Source organism: Phyllobates terribilis, unplaced genomic scaffold, assembly GCF_046119375.1.
Source record: "Phyllobates terribilis strain yellow unplaced genomic scaffold, ASM4611937v1 Scaffold_11__3_contigs__length_659146591, whole genome shotgun sequence".
Taxonomy (NCBI): Eukaryota; Metazoa; Chordata; class Amphibia; order Anura; family Dendrobatidae; genus Phyllobates; species Phyllobates terribilis.
The window spans coordinates 107,044,439-107,069,074 of record NW_027362771.1 but is presented as its reverse complement, the minus strand read 5'-3'; the positions used below and the strand labels follow the sequence as shown (position 1 = coordinate 107,069,074).

At 44.3% G+C, this 24,636-nt stretch overlaps 1 protein-coding gene across 1 annotated transcript in view; it reads left to right on the top strand.

Annotated features, from left to right (window-relative positions):
• GFRA3 (GDNF family receptor alpha 3) overlaps nucleotides 1-20,713 on the top strand; it is a 151,327-nt gene extending 130,614 nt beyond the window's left edge. Inside the window, exon 8 of the mRNA XM_073651420.1 lies at nucleotides 20,485-20,713. Coding sequence (XP_073507521.1) covers nucleotides 20,485-20,577 — 93 coding nt within the window. The 3' untranslated portion in view covers nucleotides 20,578-20,713. The remainder of the gene's footprint in view (nucleotides 1-20,484) is intronic.
• Nucleotides 20,714-24,636: the final 3,923 nt, after the last annotated feature.

Here is a 24,636-nt window from a genome sequence, read left to right as displayed (position 1 = left end):
TTAAAAGCTACAGGAAGCGACTAGAGGCTGTTATTTTTGCAAAAGGAGGATCTACTAAATATTAATGTCACTTTTCTGGTGAGGTGCCCATACTTATGCACCTGTCAAATTTTGTTTGAATGCAGATTGCACATTTTCTGTTAGTACAATAAACCTCATTTCAAGGCAGAAACATTACTGTGTCCAACAGTTATTACATATATCAAACTGAAATAGCTGTTGCAAAAACACCAATTTTTATAAAACATTAAGCTTAAGATTAATAGGGGTGCCCAAACTTTTTCATATAACTGTATATAGCGGCATCATATTCCACAACGCTTTACAGACACTAACATCACTGTTCCTGTTGAGGCTCACAATCTAAACTCCCTATCAGTATAATGTCAATTTGAAAAATTTAAGTTAATAGTTTTCTTTTTTGGTATCCAATTCTTGTTAAATTATTTGATTTCTATGCTAATTGAATAAAAATACAACATTGCTGCTCTTCATCTAAACCGGAAGCATAGAACTAATGTATTCTATTATTTTTCTGCTGTCAATTCTGATATTAATTCATACAGACATACAGGCTTACAGCTGTAACTGTTGAAAATGAGGATCGATATAAGCAGAGCAATTATCAGTAAAGAATGGAGTGGAAAACATATTTTCTTCTTTGTATTAAACTTTAATATTTTCAATATGTATCTTAGCAGTTGAAAGGAAATAACCACCTTTGCTAATGCAGGAATGAAGCCGTGATTTCAGATTCAGACTTGTTCTGTCCATGTTGGGTGCATTTTCCATCCTCACGGTTTTAAGGTTTTTATGGCGTCTAAATCTCAGCAAGTTTCCTAATGGAATCACTTCTAATTGTCGATGGCAACGCCTGTCCTGGAAGTGATTTCTACATTGTTTCTTCTTGACTGGTGAAATAATCCACTGCAGGTTGGTCACCTCTTGCATTCCTCCCATTCTGTGCTCCTTTAATGTGACCCCCACATCCTTACCACTCACAGCTGGTCACCATACATTATCTTCCACAAGGAGGAGGAGAAGCACAGGAATAGTTAAGTGCATTAATCAGACTAACAGCGCCGAGCTAATTCCCTGTGTAATGTAGTCCTATATTCCCGGTAAACAACTGCTTGCTTTCCCCTCACAGGGATCCAAGCCAAAAGCTGTCCATTAGTGATGCAGAGATAAAGCTCTTAGAGAAATTGTGTCCTTTGGAAGATTTTAATGACATTAAAGTGTGCGCTAAATAATGAGAGGATGAGAGCTTCTTTTAAATTAATGACATATTTGATAATTAAAGGAGAAAAGTCCAGAATGGACAATTGTATTGAGCAGATTGTGAAGTAGCTGGCACAATCATGTTACTTCCTATTGTCCTTTAACCTTTAGTAAATATAGATTTGTGGCATTTTCCATTCTTTCATTACCACTGTAACTGTACTGTATCCCATGGTGTCTAGAAATAAGGAATAGGTATTAGTAACATACTAAAGGCTCCCATACACATAAAAAAATGGGTTGACATACAAGTGTTCTTCAGTTGGACGAACAGTTGATGGTAAAGAAAAACCATCTCAGACCTCATTGGTCGTGGTGGATTTTTTCGGCCAACGATGTAGCCGGTGCTTATCAGCCCAAAAAAGCCAACATACCCAATCAGTATGTTTGAACTATAATGTTTGTTCTTCAGGTGAACACACGATTACACGTTTCACTGTCACAACTGAGGAACATTTGTTATGGTCAACATTAGACATGATAGCTGACTTCTATCTAATGTGTATGGTTGGATTTTACAAAAATCTAGTTCTAAACCATTTTGGTTTCACTCAAGAGATTTTCTTATCTTCCATTGATTTCAGTGGGAAGGCACCCTTTCATTTTTAAGTTTGGCTATGGTGTTAACAACTGGATTCTGAGACCTCCCCAGTAACTTGTGACGCACTGTTCATTCATTCACATCTAACATGCCGTAAACTAAAAAAAAAAAGCACTGGTCCATTATCATTGTTATGCTTACTTATTTAGCACCATCACATTCCACAGCGTTTTACAGATAATATCATCACTGTCCCCATTGGAGTTTACAATCTGATTTCCCTATCAGAATGTATTTGACGTGTGGGAGGAAACTGGAGAACCTGGAGGAAACCCACGCAAACGCAGGGAGGACATACAAACCACAAAGGTGCTGTAAAGCTATAGTGCTAAGCACTGAGCCACCGTACAACCATAAATCTGTGTTCTGTTGTAAAATATACAGCTATTAAAAATATGCCTTTATAGTATGTATTGTCCACCTTTGCAATCAATTTTTTTCTTTGCTGCAATGTGTACTGCTTCTATGCGGACCCATGTGTCTCCATGGTGTAGTCGAGCCTTGCTGATGGCCCCTGCTTCTTGCTCACCTATGGAATAATAAAATGTAGAGTACAGATATAAGAGACTGCACAGGTGTTGTTTGAAGCCTGCCCCGTGTCAGACTGGGGTGCCAAAGGCCAACCAGTAACATCAACTGTAGGGCCCCACTTCTCAGCTACATGCAAATATGACCTTACCCTCGTTCACAAATTTCTATAGCGATAAAGTGGGTTGATTGTTAAATGAATAAAATGCTGCCTTTGTCTGTACATAGTGAATCAAGTATATAATGACAAGTACTGGTCATATAAGAGGGTGGTGGTCCACTCCTGCAAGGGGGCCCACCGGAGGATTCAACGGTTCTCCTGTGGGCCAGTCCGAACTTGCCTGTCTCGATAGAGAAATATAGGAGCTGTTGACTGAAAACTGTAGATTTTTAATCCAGATTATATACAAAGATGCTTTTTTGTATGCGATGTGTTGCTACAGCACAATAAAAATATATAAAAAATTACGGCATTATTTCCTCTTGGTATATTGCATGAGAATTTCTGAATGTGAAAGCACAATTTGGTATACTGGAAGGTGATATTTGTTTTTCTGTACACACTATGAATAAGATATATGAAACCACATGCTGGAGACTTGCTCCCCATCGAACATGTCTTCCCACAAATGACTTCACATTTAGCAACTCCATCTAAGAAAACCACATCAGTTTTTTCAAGCCATTAAAAGGAAGCATGCAAAGTAGAAAACCAATTATCCCAATGTGAGTACAATGGCCAAAATGGGAAAGAATCAGGCTAGTTATTGAAATGGCAGCTAAACCCTACTCTACATTTTTAATTAGCAACTTAGTGATTATTATTCCATTTGTTTCTCCTCTTTGTGGTCCTCTAGGACTTCAGTGACCGTACAGCTAGTGTTAATTTGCTCACATATACTCTATTGTATCTTAGATGTCAAACTGTATGGAACAGGATTCATGGCTGATCTATGTAGCACTGGCAAGGTACGAGGGGCAACTGTCCAATAACAGCTCTTCCCATAGACTTTTGTTAGCATGGCATAGGGTTTTTGTAGATATTTAAAGTGTACCTTCAGCAATATAAAAACGTGCACATGTGGAAGATATGTGGTTCTTGCTGCTATTTGAATACTAAGGGTGGGATGTCTGTTCTCCTTACACAGAACTATAATGCCTTATCCGACTACCCTGGTAACTAGCACTGCTAGAAGAATCTGGTGGTCCAGCATGCATGCTGCGCTTATGTGGCGCCCCTGCGGGTTCAGTCACCACAGAGGTACTGCATCTCACCCAGAGGTGTGGTATCCCACCCTCAGGTAAGGAAGGAGTACTGCCCGGGACCCTAACACCTGCATCCAACACTACACTACTCCAGACCAGCAGGAGGGGCAAGATGTGTCGCTCTCCTGCTGAGCCCTGTCCCTGGCTGGAGTGGGGGGAACCAAAGTAGGGCGGAACCATGTAGTGGGTGTGGGTGGAGGAAGCGGATTAGGGGAGCTCAGTAAGAAGTGATATAAAAGAGAGGGTGGAACATTCTAGAGAGAGATGGAGACTGAGTCAGAGTCTGAGGAGATTGAGTCAGAGGGAGAGTTGGGAGCAGGAGCTCTGCTCAGGGAAGTGCGGGCCTGAGTGAGGAGGCCCAGGAGGAGGAGAGCAGGAAAGAACGGGAGCAGAGAGAAGGCTCCAGGAGTGAAGAAAGGATCCCAGGGGTACGGGCAGTGCTGGAGGCCACCCGTACGCCCGAATCTACAAGGCGGTGGAGGGATCGGGTCGCAGAGGGGACCGGCCCCTAGCTAGTGAGAATTGCAATATTCAACTAGGTAACCGGAGGGTGAAGCATTTCAGGTGCTGCAGCCAAAAGCCACATCTAACTCACCGAAAAGGTGGCCATAGAGGACCCAGGGGACAGAGAAGACGTTGCTTGACAAGGTCCACGGTCACTGGATGTGAGGTGCAGGGAGACGGCCAGAAGGAACACACAGAAGGGGGTCCCATTATGTACTCCGGAGGTACCTGAGGGTTGGCTGAACCCCTCCCTGAGTAAGCACAGGATGACGTGGGAAGTTATGATCTGCAGTTGTAACCAGGAGCAAAGTGAGAACTGTGAGTAAATCCGGAAGACTGCACCCCACTGTCTCTGTGAATTATTACTGCTGCACCATCATCCCCTGCACTACACTGCACAGCAACATCTATAACATCACCATTTCCTGCCCTGGAGCTAAGCTCTGCCTTTGGAGAGCTGAACCAACTCTGCTGCACTAACATCAGCTCCAGAGGACCTGCTCCGCAGCGGCGGCTCCCTTTTGCCGCATACCACAGGTGGCGTCATGAAATTTATATAAGAACTTTAATTCCCCTGTAAATATCGCCTTTTATTGACCGCCCTGGGTCATGGACCGGGTCACCGCCACTGTGACATCCCCCAGCATCGACCGGCCCGGCTACCGAGTACCCCACGGCCCAGGGGGCGCGTTACTTACTTTTTGGTTAAATAAATGATCAGTTATTTTAAAATTCAGCAATCCATTTTACAAACGGAAGTCAATGGAGGACAGTCAGTCCCCCTCCTACACATTAGATTGTCATCAGGACTACTAAACATTGTAAGAATCTGCAGACAATTATCTACTGTTATGTTCAGCGTGCATTATATAACACCACTATTGTGGAGAAAGTCCATATTCCAGAGGCCTAGAGCGATCTTTACAGGGGCCAATAAACATGAGCTTGTTCTTTCCTAGAGAGCCCATTCTAAGCACTTATAAAATGCATTCTGTATATTTAACAGACTTACCTACCTACAATAAGAAATCTAGTCTACCTATGCATTTAAAGGAATTCTGTCACTAGGTTTTTGCCACCTAATCTGAGAGCAGCATGATATAGAAATAGACTGATTCCAGTTATGTGTAACTTACTGAGCTGCTTTCTGTAGTTTTGATAAAATCACTGTTATCAGCAGGAGGTTATCACTAAAGGACTATTAAACCTGCTGCTCCATATTCATGAGCTTTGTATAACTCCTCCACCACCACTGAATGGCAGCTTTCTGCCTATGCACAGTGTATACAGAAAACAGTTAATGAGATATTTAAGTGTGGCTTTAAGGAGCTCAGCATTAAGAAAACTGGTAGATCTGCAGCAGATAAAACAGAGACTTTATCAAAATTACAGCAAGCAGCCCAGTAAGTGATACATCGTTGCAACTGGATCTTTGCCGCTACATCATGCTGCTCTCAGATGGGGTGGCATGTACCTGGTGACAAATTACATTTAAAAAGGATTCCTGGTGATTAGAAAGCTTAGTTTACATTATAATAATTGTTCACAATTGTGTCATATAATTTCCTCTGCAAGGAGTAAATCTGCTGAAGGTAGGCTCAGACAGTAATAATGGGGGATAAATAGAGGAATATAGTACAGGTGACTTGTATGTTTATGTTATTCAGACACCCTCCACAGTCTTAAAAATATTGGTATGCACCAGCTCTATTTTTTATCTCTCCATTATTTATTTAGCACCATTAATTCCTCATCACTGTCCCCATTGGGGCTCACAATCTAAATTCCCTTTAAATATGTCTTTGGAGTGTAGGAAGAAAACAGAATACCCCGAAGAAACCAACGCAAACATGGGGAGAATATACAAACTCCTTGCAGGTGCTGTCCTTGGTGGGATTTGAACCCAGAACCCCAGCAGCATGGCTAACCACTGAGCTGCCATACTCCATCTCTTATTTTATATTATTTTTTTATTATTCATCTACACAGTTAGCAATTGCATCCTGTTTACATAATTTCTAAGGACACCACATTTTTTTCTGTGATTTTTCCATCGTTATTTCCTTCTTATCTGGCTCTTTGATTTTAGACCAATTATCAGTACCAGAAGTCAGAGTAGAATAACATTACTGTCCTGAGAAAGAGTCCAGTTTCCAAATGTGTTGACATCACTGTAATAATAAAATAACTTACACTGGAGTGAAGGTCTCAGCATTATCCTGCATTGTCACCACAACCAAGTAATTTCTTTTTCTAACTACATACAAGTCAGAGTAGAGTTAACCCCTCATACATATTAGACTAATGTTGGATGCACCCGCTAACATTGACGGGTTCAGCCGATACCCTCGTGTATGGGGGCGCCGCCGCTCAACTGATTCTCAAGGGAGTTGTCAATATGGCATAACCCAGTTTCGGATTGCCAACCACTTTGTTCTCCTGGAGAACTCATAAAGAACATTGGAGCACTTGGTCAAAGGAGTGCGCCAGTGTATAGTAGAACCGGCCGAGATGGCTACCTGCGCAACGGACATCTAATATGTATGGTGGACTTTGCAATGCTACTTAACATGCACCTATTCCTACGCTTTTTTTTACAATTCTTACTCGTACTTTCTTATTTAGGGCAAACAGAAGAAATAGTAGAAATAGAAGAAGGGTGGAATGTCAGACTTAATCTTGTAAGATGTTCTCACATTATAAAACGTTGTGTCTGGTGGACTGTAAGAACCTTGAATCCTCATCATAAATTTTTAGCTAGCCATGTTTATCTCTAGAAAAAGCTAACAGTATATACTCTCCTTTTGACTTTATTATCAGGAATTATCACTCCACAGAACATATCTTGATGAACATTTCTTTCACAATATGGAGCATTTTTCGCACACAGATTCCTTTCTCTTTTCTCTCTTGTTCTCTATCTTCACCTTTATTCTTTATTTCACCACAGCCCAGCTCAGCACTACAGTCCAGTTTATAAGAGTCTTATTCTCAACCCACGGTTCTGCATACTTTTCCCCTTAGTAGAGCTACTTTGCCACTATGGCCGTTACTTATTTCTTCTGTCTCTGATGCTCTGGAACTCCCACCCAGGGCACTCTATTCGTCCTACCTACTCAGACCCATATAAGCCCATTACCTTTGTGAGTTATAAACTCTGGGCCGTACTGATAAGCATCCTTACCAAAGGATCCGTCTCCAATCGATCACTCTGTTCCTTCAGTCACTTCTCTTCTATTTCTCTGCTCAGGATCTCGCTATCATCTGTCTCTGTCTCCTCTCTCATTAGGGACACCAAGGTCATGTGGCACTGCTCACATTAGACCTTAGGTCTTTTCTCTATGCACATGTAACGACCGGAACGCTGGTCAAATGTGTACGAGGCATATGGCGGTGCTATGAATGACTCCGGCCTCAGTATAGTGGCAAATCAACTTTCTTCATACTTGTCAAACAAATAACAGGGTTGAACTTTTCTACAAAGTATGGGCCACAACAGCCACAAATACAAGATACAAGTTATGCAGCCCGAGAGAGCCCAAGTGCCAATCTTGCGGGAATGAGCCAAACTACCCCTGGGCTATTCCGATCCCACCCTTATTCAGTACAGGGCCTACCCAGGATGTTACCGCGGACGTGGCACGTGGTCCTCCCAGGAATATAACCTTACATCCCCCCCTCCCACACTAATACAATGGGATCGGGGTACCCTTGTTTTTCCTCTAATTAAACACTCGTATGTTTAGCTGACGCGTCATCTATACAGTGTACAGTTTCTCTTCTTACAAGAGCAAAGAGAAATCTCTCTAATTTAATATACACAAGCAATTAACAAACTAAACCTTTTATTAGACCCTGATCTCCGGCCACAGGGTTTAATCAGCTTCTCCTTCTCACCAAGTTCTCTAGCACATCCCGGTGCAGGCAGGAAGCAGAATCGATCTCAGTCTCAATGTATAGTCCATAACAGGTCTCCTTTGTAGTATCCACGTACACAGAGTCTTGTTATACCAGATCTTTCACAATCTCTGGATCAAGCCTGATCAGTCCGTCAGCAATGATATACACCGGGCAGTTCTCAGTACTACTGGGATTACTAACTAGCTTTCCCTAGCTAACTACACAGTTGGTGATCGGTCACATATCTCAGTTACTCACAAGGCACAGCTTCTTCTTGGACACACCGTCCGGCTCAAGTCTCTGCCAGCTCCAAGCGTCTCTGGACATCAGACAAGTCTTGTCAGAGGTCTTCCTGGATCTCAGATTCCCGGGCTTTTTCACAGATCCTCGGGCTTTTGTTTACTTGTCTCTTGCTGACCCCCTAATGGCCGGACTAAGTCATTGCAGGAGAAATTTATGCTGTCAGTAATATGAACTCATTACTAGGAACACATGCCAACATGCTACACTCACTGGGCCCTTTTTGACATTCTGACAGGAACTGTTTCTTGTCCCTTCAGCTTATCCCTTTCCCACTCTGGGCTAGTCCAAACCATTAACTCTGCCCCTGTCAACTACCTGTTGCTGGGCAGAATACAATAACAATACCATAACACATATCACATTTCACATCAACAATACACTTATTCTTCAAGGGGGAACATGGGCAACATTTCTATCTCTTTACAGGACAACCCCTTGAAGTTGAAGTTTATTTTTCCTTCTTTACTAAAAATAACACAATAAACTTTTTACTGAAAAACTAGTCATGAAAAACTAATGTCATGAAAACTAAATAAACTTCACAACTTAAATATGGTGTTTGGCCAAATGGTGTTTAAATGAATCTGACAGAATTCTGGCATTAACTACAGATAAATCTCCGCTGTGTCTTTACATGTTGTTCTACACATATCCTACAATAGCTGATTAGTATTGCAGGCAAATAGTTACAATGTAAGCAAAGTCAAATGTTATTTCTGAAACAAATCTCTTGGTGACCTCAGACTGCCACCAGAGGTTATTGCTGTCTGGGGCGAAGTTTATTGCTTTTTTTCACATTACATTATTCCTATTGTACATCAGAGTTCTAGAAAACTGGAAGATGTGAGGACAGATTTATGATGGAAGCATTGACCCTTCTGAAGCTATAACTCATGTATATGATCATCTTGTCCTTTTAAAAGGTGAACCTGTACTTCCAGGATTTGGCAAACCAAAAGTCCATACTCACTGTATAACACATCTGCGTACATGCGTATTTCATTCCAGTCATAGAATGGACTAAACACTATTCAGCATTGAAATTGAAACATCAAGAAGGAAAAATCGTGGAGTTATGGAAATCACAGAATTGATAATAATATGCAAATAATTAAGAAAAAATGGAAACAAAATGTTCAAAATATCTTGATTTATTTAAAATGGAGTATGAGAATCACACACAGAAATACAAGCACGTACACACTTTGGCATGATATCAATAAGGTTATTAATGATTTTCTGAGGAATGTTCTGCCATGGTGAATACATGAATGCACGCAAATCATCAAAATCTGCTGCTGGCAGCTCCCTTTGCAGTTGTTGACCAATGACGTTGCAGATGTGCGATAAGTCCAGAGAGACTTCAGGTCATGGTAGCACATTTAGGTTGCATAGTCTGCTCACAGTAGCACAAGCACAATAAACATTTGGCCTGGTCTTTTACTGAAATGACCGCACCACTAGTTCTACCACGAAATCATTCTAACACTTAGTTGATAGCGTAGCTGGAATTAAATAAATCAACAAATTGGTCCAACAAAGGTAAGTCTCACCTATAGAAAGCATAAAAATCAAGAAAGGCCTTCTACAGATCCTAATAGAGGAAAGTAGATGAAGCCATGTGACAACAGCAATATTCAAAAATGGTAAATTGTATTAGCAAAGAAATGATAATTCACAAATGAACAAACATTCAATAAAAAGGTGCCTCTAATATGAGCCTGACCACAAAAATAACAGGATGTATAGAAAAAGCAGCAATGACTAATATGCAATGCAAAAAACAGCAGTTAAGTATGTAGTACTCAGCACTAAAGGCAGTGGGATAACTATGAGCACCAAACAGGAAACACCCCTAAGGGCTATAGGAAAGTTGATAGCATGATATGCAACAGTAAAAACAATATATACACATATATACAGTGCAGACCAAAAGTTTGGACACACCTTCTCATTTAAAGATTTTTCTGTATTTTCATGACTATGAAAATTGTACATTCACACTGAAGGCATCAAAACTATGAATTAACACATGTGGAATTATATACTTAACAAAAAAGTGTGAAACAACTGAAAATATGTCTTATATTCTAGGTTCTTCAAAGTAGCCACCTTTTGCTTTGATGACTGCTTTGCACACTCTTGGCATTCTCTTGATGAGCTTCAAGAGGTAGTCACCGGAAATGGACTTCCAACTATTTTGAAGGAGTTCCCAGAGATGCTTAGCACTTGTTGGCCCTTTTGCCTTTACTCTGCGGTCCAGCTCACCCCAAACCATCTCAGGTTTGGGTCTAGTGACTGTGGAGGCCAGCTCATCTGGGGTAGCACCCCATCACTCTGCTTCTTGGTCAAATAGCCCTTACACAGCCTGGAGGTGTGTTTGGGGTCATTGTCCTGTTGAAAAATAAATGATGGTCCAACTAAACGCAAACCAGATGAAATAGCATGCCGCTGCAAGATGCTGTGGTAGCCATGCTGGTTCAGTATGCCTTCAATTTTGAATAAATCCCCAACAGTGTCACTAGCAAAGCACCCCCACACCATCACACCTCCTCCTCCATGCTTCACGGTGGGAACCAGGCATGTAGAATCCATCCCCTCACCTTTTCTGCGTCGCACAAAGACACGGTGGTTGGAACCAAAGATCTCAAATTTGGACTCATCAGACCAAAGCACAGATTTCCACTGGTCTAATGTCCATTCCTTGTGTTCTTTAGCCCAAACAAGTCTCTTCTGCTTGTTGCCTGTCCTTAGCAGTGGCTTCCTAGCAGCTACTTTACCATGAAGTCATGCTGCACAAAGTCTCCTCTTAACAGTTGTTGAAGAGATGTGTCTGCTGCTAGACCTCTGTGTGGCATTGACCTGGTCTCTAATCTGAGCTGCTGTTAACCTTCGATTTCTGAGGCTGGTGACTCAGATAAACTTATCCTCAGAAGCAGAGGTGACTCTTGTTCTTCCTTCCCTGCTTGATGGTTTTTGCAACTGCACTTGGGAACACTTTCAAAGTTTTCCCAATTTTTCGGACTGACTGACCTTCATTTCTTAAAGTAATGATGGCCACTCGTTTTTCTTTACTTAGCTGCTTTTTTCTTGCCATAATACAAATTCTAACAGTCTATTTAGTAGGACTATCAGCTGTGTATCCACCAGACTTCTGTACAACACAACTGATGGTCCCAACCCCATTTATAAGGCAAGAAATCCCACTTATTAAACCTGACAGGGCACACCTGTGAAGTGAAAACCATTTCCGGTGACTACCTCTTGAAACTCATCAAGAGAATGCCAAGAGTGTGCAAAGCAGTCATCAAAGCAAAAAGTGGCTACTTTGAAGAACCTAGAACATAAGACATATTTTCAGTTGTTTCACAATTTTTTGTTAAGTATATAATTCCACATGTGTTAATTCATAGTTTTGATGCCTTCAATGTGAATGTACAATTTTCATAGTCATGAAAATACAGAAAAAACTTTAAATGAGAAGGTGTGTCCAAACTCGACAGGTATTTTGGCCCTCTCTTCATGAGCAAACTGCTCCAGTTTCTCGTGTTTGAAGGTTGCCTTTTCCAGACGGCATGTTTCAGCTCTTTCCAAAGATGCTCAATAGGATTTAGGTCAGGGCTCATAGAAGGCCATTTCAGAATAGTCCAGTGTTTTCCTCTTAGCCATTCTTAGGTGTTTTTAGCTGTGTGTTTTGGGTCCTTATCCTTTTGCAAGACCCATGACCTGCGACTGAGACCAAGCTTTCTGACACTGGGCAGCACTTTTCTCTCTAGAATCCCTTGATGGTCTTGAGATTTCATTGTACCCTGCACAGATTCAAGGCACCCTGTGCCAGATGCAGCAAAGTAGCCCCAGAACAGAGCCTCCTCCATGTTTCACAGTAGGGACAGTGTTCTTTTCTTGATATGCTTCATTTTTCCAACTGTGAACATATAGCTGATGTGCCTTGCCAAAAGCTTCCATTTTTGTCCCATCTGTCCATAGGATATTCTCCCAGAAGCTTTGTGGCTTGTCAACATGTAGTTTGGCAAATTCCAGTCTGGCTTTTTTATGATTTCTTTTCAACAATGGTGTTCTCATTGGTCGTCTCCCATGAAGTCCACTTTGGATCAAACAACGACGGATGGTGTGATCTGACACTGATGTTCCTTGAGCTTGAAGTTCACCTTTAATCTCTTTAGAAGTTTTCCTGGGCACTTGTGTTACCATTCATATTATCCGTCTCTTTGATTTGTCATCAATTTTCCTCCTGCAGCCACGTCCAGAGAGGTTGGCTACAGTCCCATGGATCTTAAATCTCTTAATAATATGTGCAACTGTAGTCACAGGAACATCAAGCTGCTTGGAGAAGGTCTTATAACCTTTACCTTTAACATGCTTGTCTATAATTTTCTTTCTAATCTCCTGAGACAACTCTTTCTTTTGCTTCCTCTGGGCCATGTTGAGTGTGGTACACACCATGTCACCAAACAGCACAGTGAGTATCTGTGGCACTATATACAGGCCCACTGACTGATTACAAGATTGTAGACACCTGTGATGCTAATTAGTGGACACAACTTGATTTAACATGTCCCTTTTGTCACATTATTTTCAGGGGTATCATCATTTCTGTCCAGGCCTATTTCATGAGTTTAATTTTTTTAAAAATTCCGTGGAAGCAGGGTTGAAGAGCAATGACTGACTTTTATTTGTTCATTTTCATAGATTTTTAATTTATTATTACTTTTGTCAGATTCAAGTTATTTCTGTGACCATTGTGGTTTTTTTTTCAATAAACGAGGGGTACCAACAATTTTGACCACGTGTGTAGCTGGAAAAAAGACTAAAATGTTCTGGCTACCGTACATTATGCCACTCCATACCATAATCCCAGTAGCATAGCTCCCAACCGTCCCATATTCAGCACAGCTGTTCTCCCGGATTCCAGGGCCATATTTTCCACTAGCTGGTGTCAGATGTTCCTGGCATTCACTTGTATTCATGTCTACAAAGACGCGAATACAAATGAATATGCGAGCGCCGGCACTTTTGGGATGAGCTCCCTGCCCGACGTGCAGCACGATGATGTCATCTCATCATGCTACGGATGTCATCAGAGATCGCCGCAGAGAGCTGGAGGACATGGAAGCAGCAGCCAGGAGACAGTAAGCTTAGCTAGGGTTTGGTAGCTCTCGGTGTGGAGATGGGGCAGCCTGAAGGGAAGTCTGGCTGTGGAGATACGGCAGCCTAAGGGGCAAGTCTTGCTCGGGAAATCAAATGGGGCAGCATGAGGGGCAAGTCTGGCTGGGGAGATGAGGTAGCATGAGGGCCAAGTCTGACTTGGGAGTTGGGGCAGCCTGATGGGCAAGTCTGGATGGGGAGATGGGGCAGCCTGAGGGGCAAGTCTGGCTGGAGAGATAGGGCAGCCTAAGGGGCGAGTCTTGCTGGAGAAATCAAATGGGGCAGCATGAGGGGCAAGTCTGGCTGGGGAGATGGGACAGCATGATGGGCAAGTCTGGCTGGGGAGATGGGGCAGCATGAGGAGCAAGTCTAGCTGGGGAGGTGGGGCTGCATAAAAAGGGGCTCAATATGGAGTGAAATCATAGTGGGGGGTCAGCATGAAGGAAACAATGTGCAGGGCATTGTTACACGCACACCTTTAGATTCAGATAGGGCGACACGCATTTCATGAATTCATTGGAATCCTGGGGGAACCGTTACTCATGGTGAACATAGGCTGCAGCTTCTCTCAGGCACACGATAGATTCAGTTGCTGACCAGACACATCTGACAAGAGTCTTTTTCAACAGTTTAACAGTGGAATTTAATCTGAAGCACGGCCAGTGCAATTCAGGGATATTTCAGCAACAATCTTCATTACAGTACAGTCTCATAAAGCAGGCACAGTAACGTCAGCCTCTTCAGTCGCATAATTCAGCACAGATTAGATCTCTTGGCAACACACTTCTATGCATAAACAGCAGGCTTTTCCTTCACAAGGACTCACTAGTACACAGCATTCTTTATCCTGCATGGAGATGGAGGGGGGGAGGGTTTGATGAGGGAGATGATCCCTGTGACACAATTCCTTCCAGTCCTTATCTTCCTGCCCAATAATACTCCACACTGGTAGCTCAGGGAGTTTATCTGACCTATGTTTAGTTTCTCTCCTGATCTGAATCCTGTTCAGTTGCCTTCTGTCAGATCCAGATCACACACCACCTTTCTCTACGGCTTCAGCCAGACTACAATAGCAAGTTCCCTACAATCCCCCTGGGGCTCTGCTAAAACACTCCCTGTCTCCTGTGCTTGTGTTATTTGTAACAGTTGCTGGATGCTTTGGAAGCAACCGCACTACTTCTGCATGTCACACATTGTTCATTAAGGATGAAGGTGAGGTGGGTATAACTCATAAGTGAGGAAAGTGGTGGTTGTAGTTTACCACGGCGTACAGTATGGTGGTGGTCATAGTATAAAAGGGAGGATGGCATGGTGGGAATCTTTTATAAGAGAGGACAGTGTGGACACTATGTAACATAAGAGGGACAATGTGGGGATCATTATTTGTGCAGGGAGCACAGTGAGGTGCAATTATTTTTTCAGGGGAACAGTATAGAGTGTATATAGGGGCACAGCATAGGGCTTATTTAGGACACAGCATGGGTGGTTATATTTATTCAGGTACATTATAATAATACTGTTATTTTTAAAGGCACGGTGTGGGTATGTGCTGCAGAAGAGCGGAGAAGATGGTAGTCTGCAGAGACGAACTGTGGATGTGAAAAGTCATCTTGGCATCAGGACCAGATGAAAACTAAAGAATAAGAAGAAATCCAATTAGAGAAAATGTCACCTATCATGTGCCTAGATATAAGGCTGCATTTTTACTGGCTAATTGAATTTCCATCTTTAAACCGCCGATCTGCTATATGAAGTCGACTGACAGTTGGAGTTGGTTATTAGACTGTTCAGACAGGCTGTAATTGCACATTCATGTACACAGAATGGTCTGTAACATGATCGTCCTGTGCCCAGAAGAAGAATAGCATTGTTTTCTGCAGCACATGTTTATACAGGATGATGTGATGCAGAGAATGATGATATTTAGGCAAGCATAAAAATAATTTCACCCCACAAACAGACATTTTGCTTGTGCATTGAGCATTTGACAGCCTCTTTAGAACGGCCGATCTTCCGTTTCCGATTATTAGCCGCAGTGTAATTGCACCTTAAAGAATATTGATTGGGGTGTGGCCAAAATTTGATGATCTTTCTCTTCTTCATAAGTTGGGAGGTATGCATGAGTAGGAACAGAGTGACGTTACCTCATGAAGACCTCTCCATGGGTTTGCCAACATGGTATTGCAAGTTCAATGTTGAGGTATAAATATTAGTCTGGTCCCAACATTCCTTGATAAATTCTTCTATATTCCACTGTTCTAATATATTGTAACTGGAACTAGTTTATCCTCTTGCACATCATCTAAAAAATGTATATTCAATATAACACTCAATAATATTATTGAAAATAGGCAAGTAATGGCAAATAATAAAAACATTTGTAGACACTGAGACAAATAGTGTGAGTGGCCTCCACACATAAGAGCTAAATAATATTTCAAAGAAACTGGTGGAGGAAGATGTGACTGACCAATATTGAGAGTAATAGTCTGGGACTGAGTCAATTGAGCTGTTATGTGTGGGCTGAATGACATGAGTGATGTGTGTGGTCTTGCTTTTCAGCATTATTTGTGTAACTATTAGTGAAGTGTTTCACTGGGGAACTAATGTGTGATGTGTCATCATTACATGTTGGGTGTCAGAATGAATGCACTGGAACTAAAGCTGTTCACAAAGTAAATAATACTAAAAATATACAATAAGACAATATGAACTCCACGAATTTCTATTCTTTGTAACTGAAACACTTAAGATAATAAAAGAGCTATCAGAGATAAATAAAATAGTTTCTGTGTGTTTAAGTCTGTGTTGGTGGTGACAATAATTTAAGGGGTATTGGATGATGATGATGATTGTTATTATTAATATTACAAAATGTTATTGCTCCAAATCATCTAAAATAATAAAATGATTTAACTCTGAAAATATTCTTAAGGCGAACCTGTCAGCAGGATTTTGCTAAGTAAACTACAGGCAGTGTCATGTTGGGGCTGCTGCACTGATTAATATGATACCTGAGGTGAAGAAATCGATCTTGTGGTTCTTGTGTAATCAGTGTTTGCAGTTTTCAGTTAATTATAGGCAAGATCAGCAAGAAAACACCTGCCCGCGGGCCACCACGAAGCACAAGTATGCTCCTCATCATAGAGACAGACAGACACAGAAAGAGATAGGGGTGGTCCTGTGGGCAGGTCTTTTTTGGAAAAAAAATTCCAAGTGCGGTGAAATTGCAAATAAAGTGCAATTACACAATGTTTTTTCGGGTTTATTATTAACTATGTTCAATATATGATAAAACTGACCAGGCAATATGATTTCCCAGGTCAGTACAAGTACACAGATACAAAACATGCATAGTTTTTTTTTTATATTTAAATGGTGAAAAAAAATCAGAAATTTCTCCCAAATTTTTTTTCACTTTTGTCGCCCTTTCCCAGGACCCGTAATGTTCTCATTTTTCAGGATCTGGGGCTGTGTGAGGGCTTATTTTTTACACCCTGAACTGACATTTTTATTGATATGCTTTTGAGGTACATATGATGTTTTGATCGCCTTTTATTGCAATTTATTGCAATGTTGCAGCGACGAAAAACAAAACTAATTCTTGTGTTTTGATTTTCTGGGTCTGAACTACTAATGTTTTCACAAGGCAGGGCTTATCTCAATAATGAGCAAGGTATAAGACTATGAGATATTCTCTTGCCCGAATAAAACTCATTATGGGTAGTCACTAATAAATGGTCACATGGTGATCTGTCGGGAATGAGTGCAATATTAGTCTAAGGTTTAGGGGTACATGCAATTATGATACTGTGAACTGTGTGAACAGATGGGAATGAGCTGTATCCTGTATGGGGTATAGAGTGGTCAATCTAAAAGATCATCTAGTTTAGGACAATGTGTCTGCACAAATGATTCTTTGACTGCTATAAGGCTGTGTGCCCACGATGCGTTTTTAATGCGTTTCTGCAGCGTTTTTGCAGCTGCGGAAACGCTGCAGAAACGCATTAAAAACGCATGGTAGAAGGGCAACAATGTTCCCCAATGATAATCCGTATGTGCTGTGCACATGCTGCGGAAATTTCCACTGCGGATTATCATTGCGGAAAAAAACGCAGCACTACCAATTATTTTGCGGAAGTGCTGCGTCTTCGCCGCCATTGACTTGCATTAGACCGCATGGATTACACATCACTGTATATGTAGATGCGTAATCCAAGCGTTCTAATGTGCGGATGGTACCCAGGTGTAGATGAGAGGAGAGTCTCATCCACACCCAGGTACCATTAAAAAATCTGTAAAAAAAGAATAAAATAAAAAATAAATGTATATTTACCTTCCAGCGGCCCGCGCTGCGCTCCTACTTGCTTCCCGGCACTTTGCAGTGGATTGAAGGACCTGCGCTGACGTCAGAGTCATGTGACGGGTCACGCGACGCTGACGTCGGCAGGTCTTTCAATCCACTGCTGCCGGCAGCCGGGACCGAGCGAAACAAGCCAGCGCGGGCCATCGGAGGGTAGGTATATATTTATTTTTTTATTTTTGACACTCTCTCGGGTCACACTATATAAATCCATGCTGTTTGCATGGATTTATATAGTGTGACCTAGTTGTCACAAGCACTTTCCTAGTGATGCTAAAATCGCTTGGAAAGCGCTTGTCAATCCGCATGCGGAAATGTCAGTGTGTCAGGATTTTTTCCTGAGCATTTTTGCATCTCCCTGGCAGAAAAGAACGCATGCGGATTGTACATGCGTTTTCCTGCCAGGGACATGTGGATGTGAAGCGTCCTTCACATGCATTTCCGCATGCGGGTTGACAAGCACTTTCTAAGCGATTTTAGCATCACTTGGAAAGTGCTTGTCAACTTGGTCACACTATATAAATCCATGCAAACGGCATGGATTTATATAGTGTGACCCGAGAGAATGTCAAAAAATAAAAAAGAAATCTATACTTACCTTCCGATGGCCCCCGGTGTCTTGTTTCCCTCTGTCCCGGCTGCCGGCAGCGCTACACTGAAGGACCTGCCGACATCAGCGTTGCGTGACCCGTCACATGACTCTGACGTCAGCGCAGGTCCTTCAGTACATCGCGAACTGCTGGCATGCAAGGAGGAGCGCATCGCGGGCCGCCAGAAGGTAAGTATATATTTATCTTTTATTTTATTCTTTTTTTTACAGCTTTTTTAATGGTACCCAGGTCCGGAGGAGAGTCTCCTCTCCTCTAGACCGGGGTACCATCCGCACATTAGAACGCATGGAATGCGCATCTACATATACAGCGATGCGTAATCCATGCGGTCTAATGCAAGTCAATGGCGGCGAAAACGCAGCACTTCCGCAAAATAATTGGTAGTGCTGCGTTTTTTTCCGCAATGATAACCCGCAGCGGAAATTTCCGCAGCATGTGCACAGCACATGCGGATTATCATTGGGGAACATGGCAGGCCTTCTACTATGCGTTTTTTAAGCGTTTCTGCAGCGTTTTTGCCGCTGCGGAAACGCTTAAAAAACGCATAGTGGGCACACAGCCTAAGATAATAGAAGAGGAGGTTAGGAGGATATATTATATAGATATTACCCTATCAGCGGTGACTCCTCCTTATTTTTTTCACATATTTGGCTGACCGCCATTAGAGTGGTTCATGAGTTTTTTTGTTGTATAGATTTGATTTTTTTATGGACCATTTTGTATTACACATGTTTTTAGAGTTTTTGTTTCTAGTCTCGTTTGCATATGAATTGAGTCTCCTGATGAGTTGTCTTTTGTGAGGACCAAGAAACACATGGAGACAAGAGAGTGTGTCAATGTCACCTGATATTTACTGAGACATGTTTTTTTTTGCTGGTCTGATTAGTCACTCCATCAGTGGGGTGAACTGTACTTATGTAGCTTGTGATTTGGAATTTAATAAAGTTTAGTTTTTATCCTTTTGTCAGTGAGTTGGCTGATTAAATCAGCCATCTAGTACTGGGAAAGATGTAGGCTCAGAGTGTGAGGCCGCATCAAAGGCAGGGACACGGCTGATAACATAAATATAAGTCATAGATCGTGAAGGGGATTAATGTCAATGGTCAAAAGCTGCTTGTGTGTTCATTCACGATTTCATAGACCCACGTTCACCTAAAAAGCAAAAAATGTGGAAGCTAAAAGAAGGCCACCACCAAGAAAAACTACCAAGCAGTGTACATTTTATCTACAATGGGGTGCTATGGTGCACTGAGGCATTGGCCTCCATCCAGACCAAAGCTACTGTCAAATATATTCTTTATGAGTGTATATTCCCCACACAGGGCACAGATTTAATGTGCACTTAACTGTAAAATGCACTTATACTGCACGATTATCACGAATGTCCTTTCCTAGGAATGCAGTCTAAACAGGCTGCCAAAAAACACAACAAGTGAGCAAAACACTCATTCGTCAAGTGAGTTGACATTTTGGTTTGTCCTGAAGAACATCGTTCTTGCAGGAACTGCACTGCCAAGAACAATGGCAGCCGAAGCGCACCGAACAATCTACTACAGATCATTCAGTGCACATCTGAAGCGTGGCCTGCCTGAGTTAAAAAGGCTTTTAAATGAGCACCAATTAGTAAAAAATTACTGATTGGTGGTCGTTTAACCCTGCATAACACACCTTTACTCTTACAGATGGATGTTATGAGTTTTGGATAGTTTCGTTGTTAATATTAAAAAATATGGCTTCACAGTTACTCACATTATTTTGTCTAACTATAGTGTCAAGGTAAAATATATATATTATAGAAAATCAATTAGTTTCTTTTAATAGATTACCTAATCAGTGTGAAATAATATAGAGATGATGGAATAATTTATGTATATGTATGTATGCAAATGTGTATATGCACATGGATTATGTTAATAGTTAATGTATATATATAACTAACAGTTTCTGTTCTTTTGTTACAGCATGAACAACTAAATGATTTCCTGGGAATGACGTATGCATGTGCATGGCTGATAACAGAGAAATTCATGTCGAGTTGGCAAAGATGGCGCTGAGAGACGACTTCACCCCTCCCATCAGAATTCCTAAGGCGTTACTGAGGCCAAGAGATACACGGATGAGCAAATTGCCGTGTGCCAAGTTATCAGAAAGAGCAATGAATTTTACTAATCCCACCTAGAAGTAGAACACTATATAACCCCATGTCTACGTAATAAAGTATGCCATTTTGCGTGGTTCAGTCTGTGAGTGAAGTTTTTCAACCAGATTAGAAAATTTGGTTAATTAGCTTTTTTGCATGTGTAGCACCCTGAGGATTCGGCTGCTACAGGGGTATTGCACCTCAACCCAGAGGTGTGATATTCCACTCCCGGGTAAGGATGGAGTGTGGAACTGAGCTCGGTAGGCTGCATGCACTACATACATCCCATTTCCGGGGAACAGGCCGACGGTACTCCCACTTAGAAATGTGCAGGTACGACTGAGTCTGTTCCTGGCTGGAGTGGGAGGGGGGTGGTACATCCCAAGTAGTGTAGGGGCAGATAGGGGGAGCAGCCTGGGTAAAGATAGGAGCTCATTGGGTGCTGGTCACCTGAGCTCACACATAGAGGGTGTATATAAGGTGGGCACCATCAAAGAACAGGGTCAGTCAGTCAGCCACAGTCAGTCAGGCTGTGAGTCTTTGCAGAGAGAAGTCAGAGGAGCAGAGAAGCCCCAGAGAGAGAGAGAGGAGAAAGTAAGAGAGACCCAGAGGGGGAAGCAGAAGAGAGGACTCTGAGACCCCAAATCCAATCATCGGGTGAAGAGTCGGCATTAGGGTACCGGAACCCAAGCTGGTGGGGGCAAAAACACACCCCAGCCAGAGACCGGAGGCCGTGGGCAGCGTCTGCCACGGCCACCCACCACATCCACCCCGGAGGCATACCACGTGGAGGGTCAGGGAACCCAAGGCCAAGGGTCTCCCAACAGAAGGCCCGAGGGAGCTGGACCTGGGTGGATCACTAGTGGGAACGGCCAGAGAAAGGACAGAAGGAGAGCTCAGGGTCACGCTCCGGACTCGCTTGGGGGTTGGCTGGATCCAGGACCTGGTGGATGCAGCACGGCTCGGGAGGTCACTTGAAGCTGGAGTGACCGGAACATCAGCAGTGAGTAAATACCCTTAACTGCATAACCCGACTCTGTCTTCCTTTAACATCTATGCTGCACCACCACAACCCCCATCCTCTGCACCTGACCCCCTGAGGCTATACCCCACCCGTTGGGGGTTATACCATCAAAAGCTGCACCTACACCATCAGCCTCAGCGGACCCTGCTGCAGCGGCGGCCATAGTGACCGCAATACAACGGGTGGCGTAGTCGACATTAAGAACTTAATAACATCTGTAGGACTGCCACATACAACTGAGTTTGACACCCTGGGCACGGACCGGGTCACAGCCACTCGGAAGACTACAACCCCCATCTGATCCGGCTCCGGATATTCCCCTAAAGAATATGGCCCAGGGGGCGCGTCAACTTTGGCGTAGTCGGCAGGATTACGTGCCCACAACAACCGGGTACTGCGTGCCTGAAGAAAAGAATGAGTTTACCTCAAAAAGAAGTCTCCTGCCGGTTCCGGAGGGTCCCCGCCATCGGACTCCATCACAGGTCGATTCCCGCCGGTTGTCCGCCATTAACAGCGTTTTCCCGCCATCTGCAGAGTTTCCCGCCACTGGGAAGCGATTCCCGCCATTTCCAAAGGTTTCCCGCCTTGGAAGAGCGGACGCCATTATGGGCGTGCCAGAGGGTGGCGAGAGGCCACCTCCCATCGTGGGCCAGGACCGAAAATGGCGCCAAAAGTGGAAACCGCCCCCACCAACAGAGACTGTGATGCTAGAGGTGTCTGTCAGCGTGAAAGAACTGCCCCTGGAGCTGACAGTCACCAAGTGGCCCCGGGACCGCCCTCGAAGTGGGAGGAGACGAAAGGAGAGAACAAAGATGGGTGCCGCCTGGAGCAGTCTAGAGCGAGCGCACCCGGAGGCAAGAAGCCTGGAGAAGAGTATCGGAGGAGCTTACCCGGAGATGGCGAGAAAGCAGAGCAGCACCGGCCCGTTGGCCAGGAGCCTGCTAGAAACAGAGGAGGGAGAGCAGAGCAGCACCGGCCCGCTGGCCAGGAGCCTGCTGGAGACGACTGTAGGAGAGCAGAGCAGCACCGACCCGTTGGTCAGGAGCCTGCTGGAAACAACGACCCCACTAGGCCTAGTGGAGGTCCTAGCACAGCTCCCCCGAGACCGGGAGTGTGCACAGACCGCTCTGGAGGGCCTCGCAAGGAGGATGGCCCGGGTGCAGCGAGAGACGTTGGCGGAGTGGAGCCGTGAGATGGCCCAGCAGACCGAGACCTGTCAGCGGAGCACGCCACCCGAGACGAGGAGACAGACCGCCTCTGAGGATGGCGCAGGAGGACTGAAGGCCGGAGACGGCGCCGAGAAGGGAGCCGAACGAGTGGAGGCAGGTAAAGGGGATGTCTATACCCCAAACCGGGAAACCGCGTACCTGCCCCAGCTCCCCGTCGCAGAGCCCGAAGTATCCCCTGCCGTGCCCGTAACCGCAACGTCACCGCCACAGACTAGGCCTCAAACGGGAGCCGCGACCCCTGTGACGTCACACGCCTCGACCCCGAGCGTGACCAAGCAGGAAGTACCACCAGCCTGGTCGCAAGGCCTAGTACCCCCGGGCGCCGCAATACCAACAGCGCCCCCTACCTCCGCGGAGCCCCCGGCCTGGTCGCAGGGCCAAGTAGCCCAGGGCGCCGCCGTCCTTACGGTGCCCTTTACCTTCCAGATACCCCAGGCCTGGCCGCAAGGCCCGGGCAACCCGGGCGCTAACACCACCGCGCCCATAAGACCAAGAGTGCCGCATCTGGGAGAGGACCTGTACGCCCAGCATACGTGCCCGGATGGGCAGCCATTTATATGGCCACCGGAGTTCCACCATCCCCGACTCCGGAGAGAGAGACCCCTGGATGAACCCCTGATCCCGGCTCCAAAGCCCGTAAAGAGGATCTCGCCCCCGCTAGCGGAAGCACAGTTTGAGTGGGACCCCACCGGAGAAGATCTTATGGGGTTCACTCAAGAGACTCGGGCAGCTGCAGCGGAGCGTGCTGAGTGCTGCCGCCAACAGCTCGAGGACTTCGAGAGGGAGCGGAGAGAGAGGCGGGTCCGGGAACAGCTAGCTCAAGTAAAGAGCGCGGAGCAGAAGAGCCGGGCCAGGAGAGACCCCCGTGCAGCGCATAGTCCCCGCACCACCGGGACTGTGATAAAGTTTAACCTGCAGCATGGGTGGGGCTTCATCCGAGACCACCACACCCTAGGCGACGTCTTCGTAACCAGGAGAGACGTTGAGTCCCACCTACCGGAGGGACACAGAGGTCGTGACCTTTACATCGGGGACGAGGTCACCTTCACCCGGCACAAGTGTGCCAAAGGTCCCTACGCCCTCCATGTGCATCGCCTGACGGAGGAAGAGCTGCGGTGTGAGGAGGAAGAACAAGAGGACCCGGACGGGTCTGAAACTAGAGCCAAAGGTAACCATAAAGCAAGAGCAGGGGGACGCCGTCGCTAAGGACAGCGAAGCAGAAGCTGTATATAGTTGCCCGTTGGGGCACCGTGAACTGAAACTGAAACTGTTGCTGTTGCTAATATAGTCCCCGTTGGGACCAGCATGTGTGAACTGTTTACCCGTATTTCCCTTAATTCCCACTGACCGAGGACTGAGAGCGGTCATTCCTCCCTAATACCTGGCCGAGGACTGAGAGCGGCCATATCCTTGTATATAGTTGCGCGTCCTAAAGCGCCCCCTACCGGTTTTCCAGGAAAACCAGTTTTCCAGAAAGACTGTCGCACTTTACCCGGTCACACGTTGCACAGTGACCGGAGGAGGAGCCAGAGGCGACGAGAATGTTTTATATTGAAATATATATATATAATGTTTTATATGTTTTATATGTTTATGCAAAAATTTGTATGTTTTTGGTGTTATGTCTTACAGCCCGAGGACGTGCTGTGATTTACCAGGGGGGAATGTAGCACCCTGAGGATTCGGCTGCTACAGGGGTATTGCACCTCAACCCAGAGGT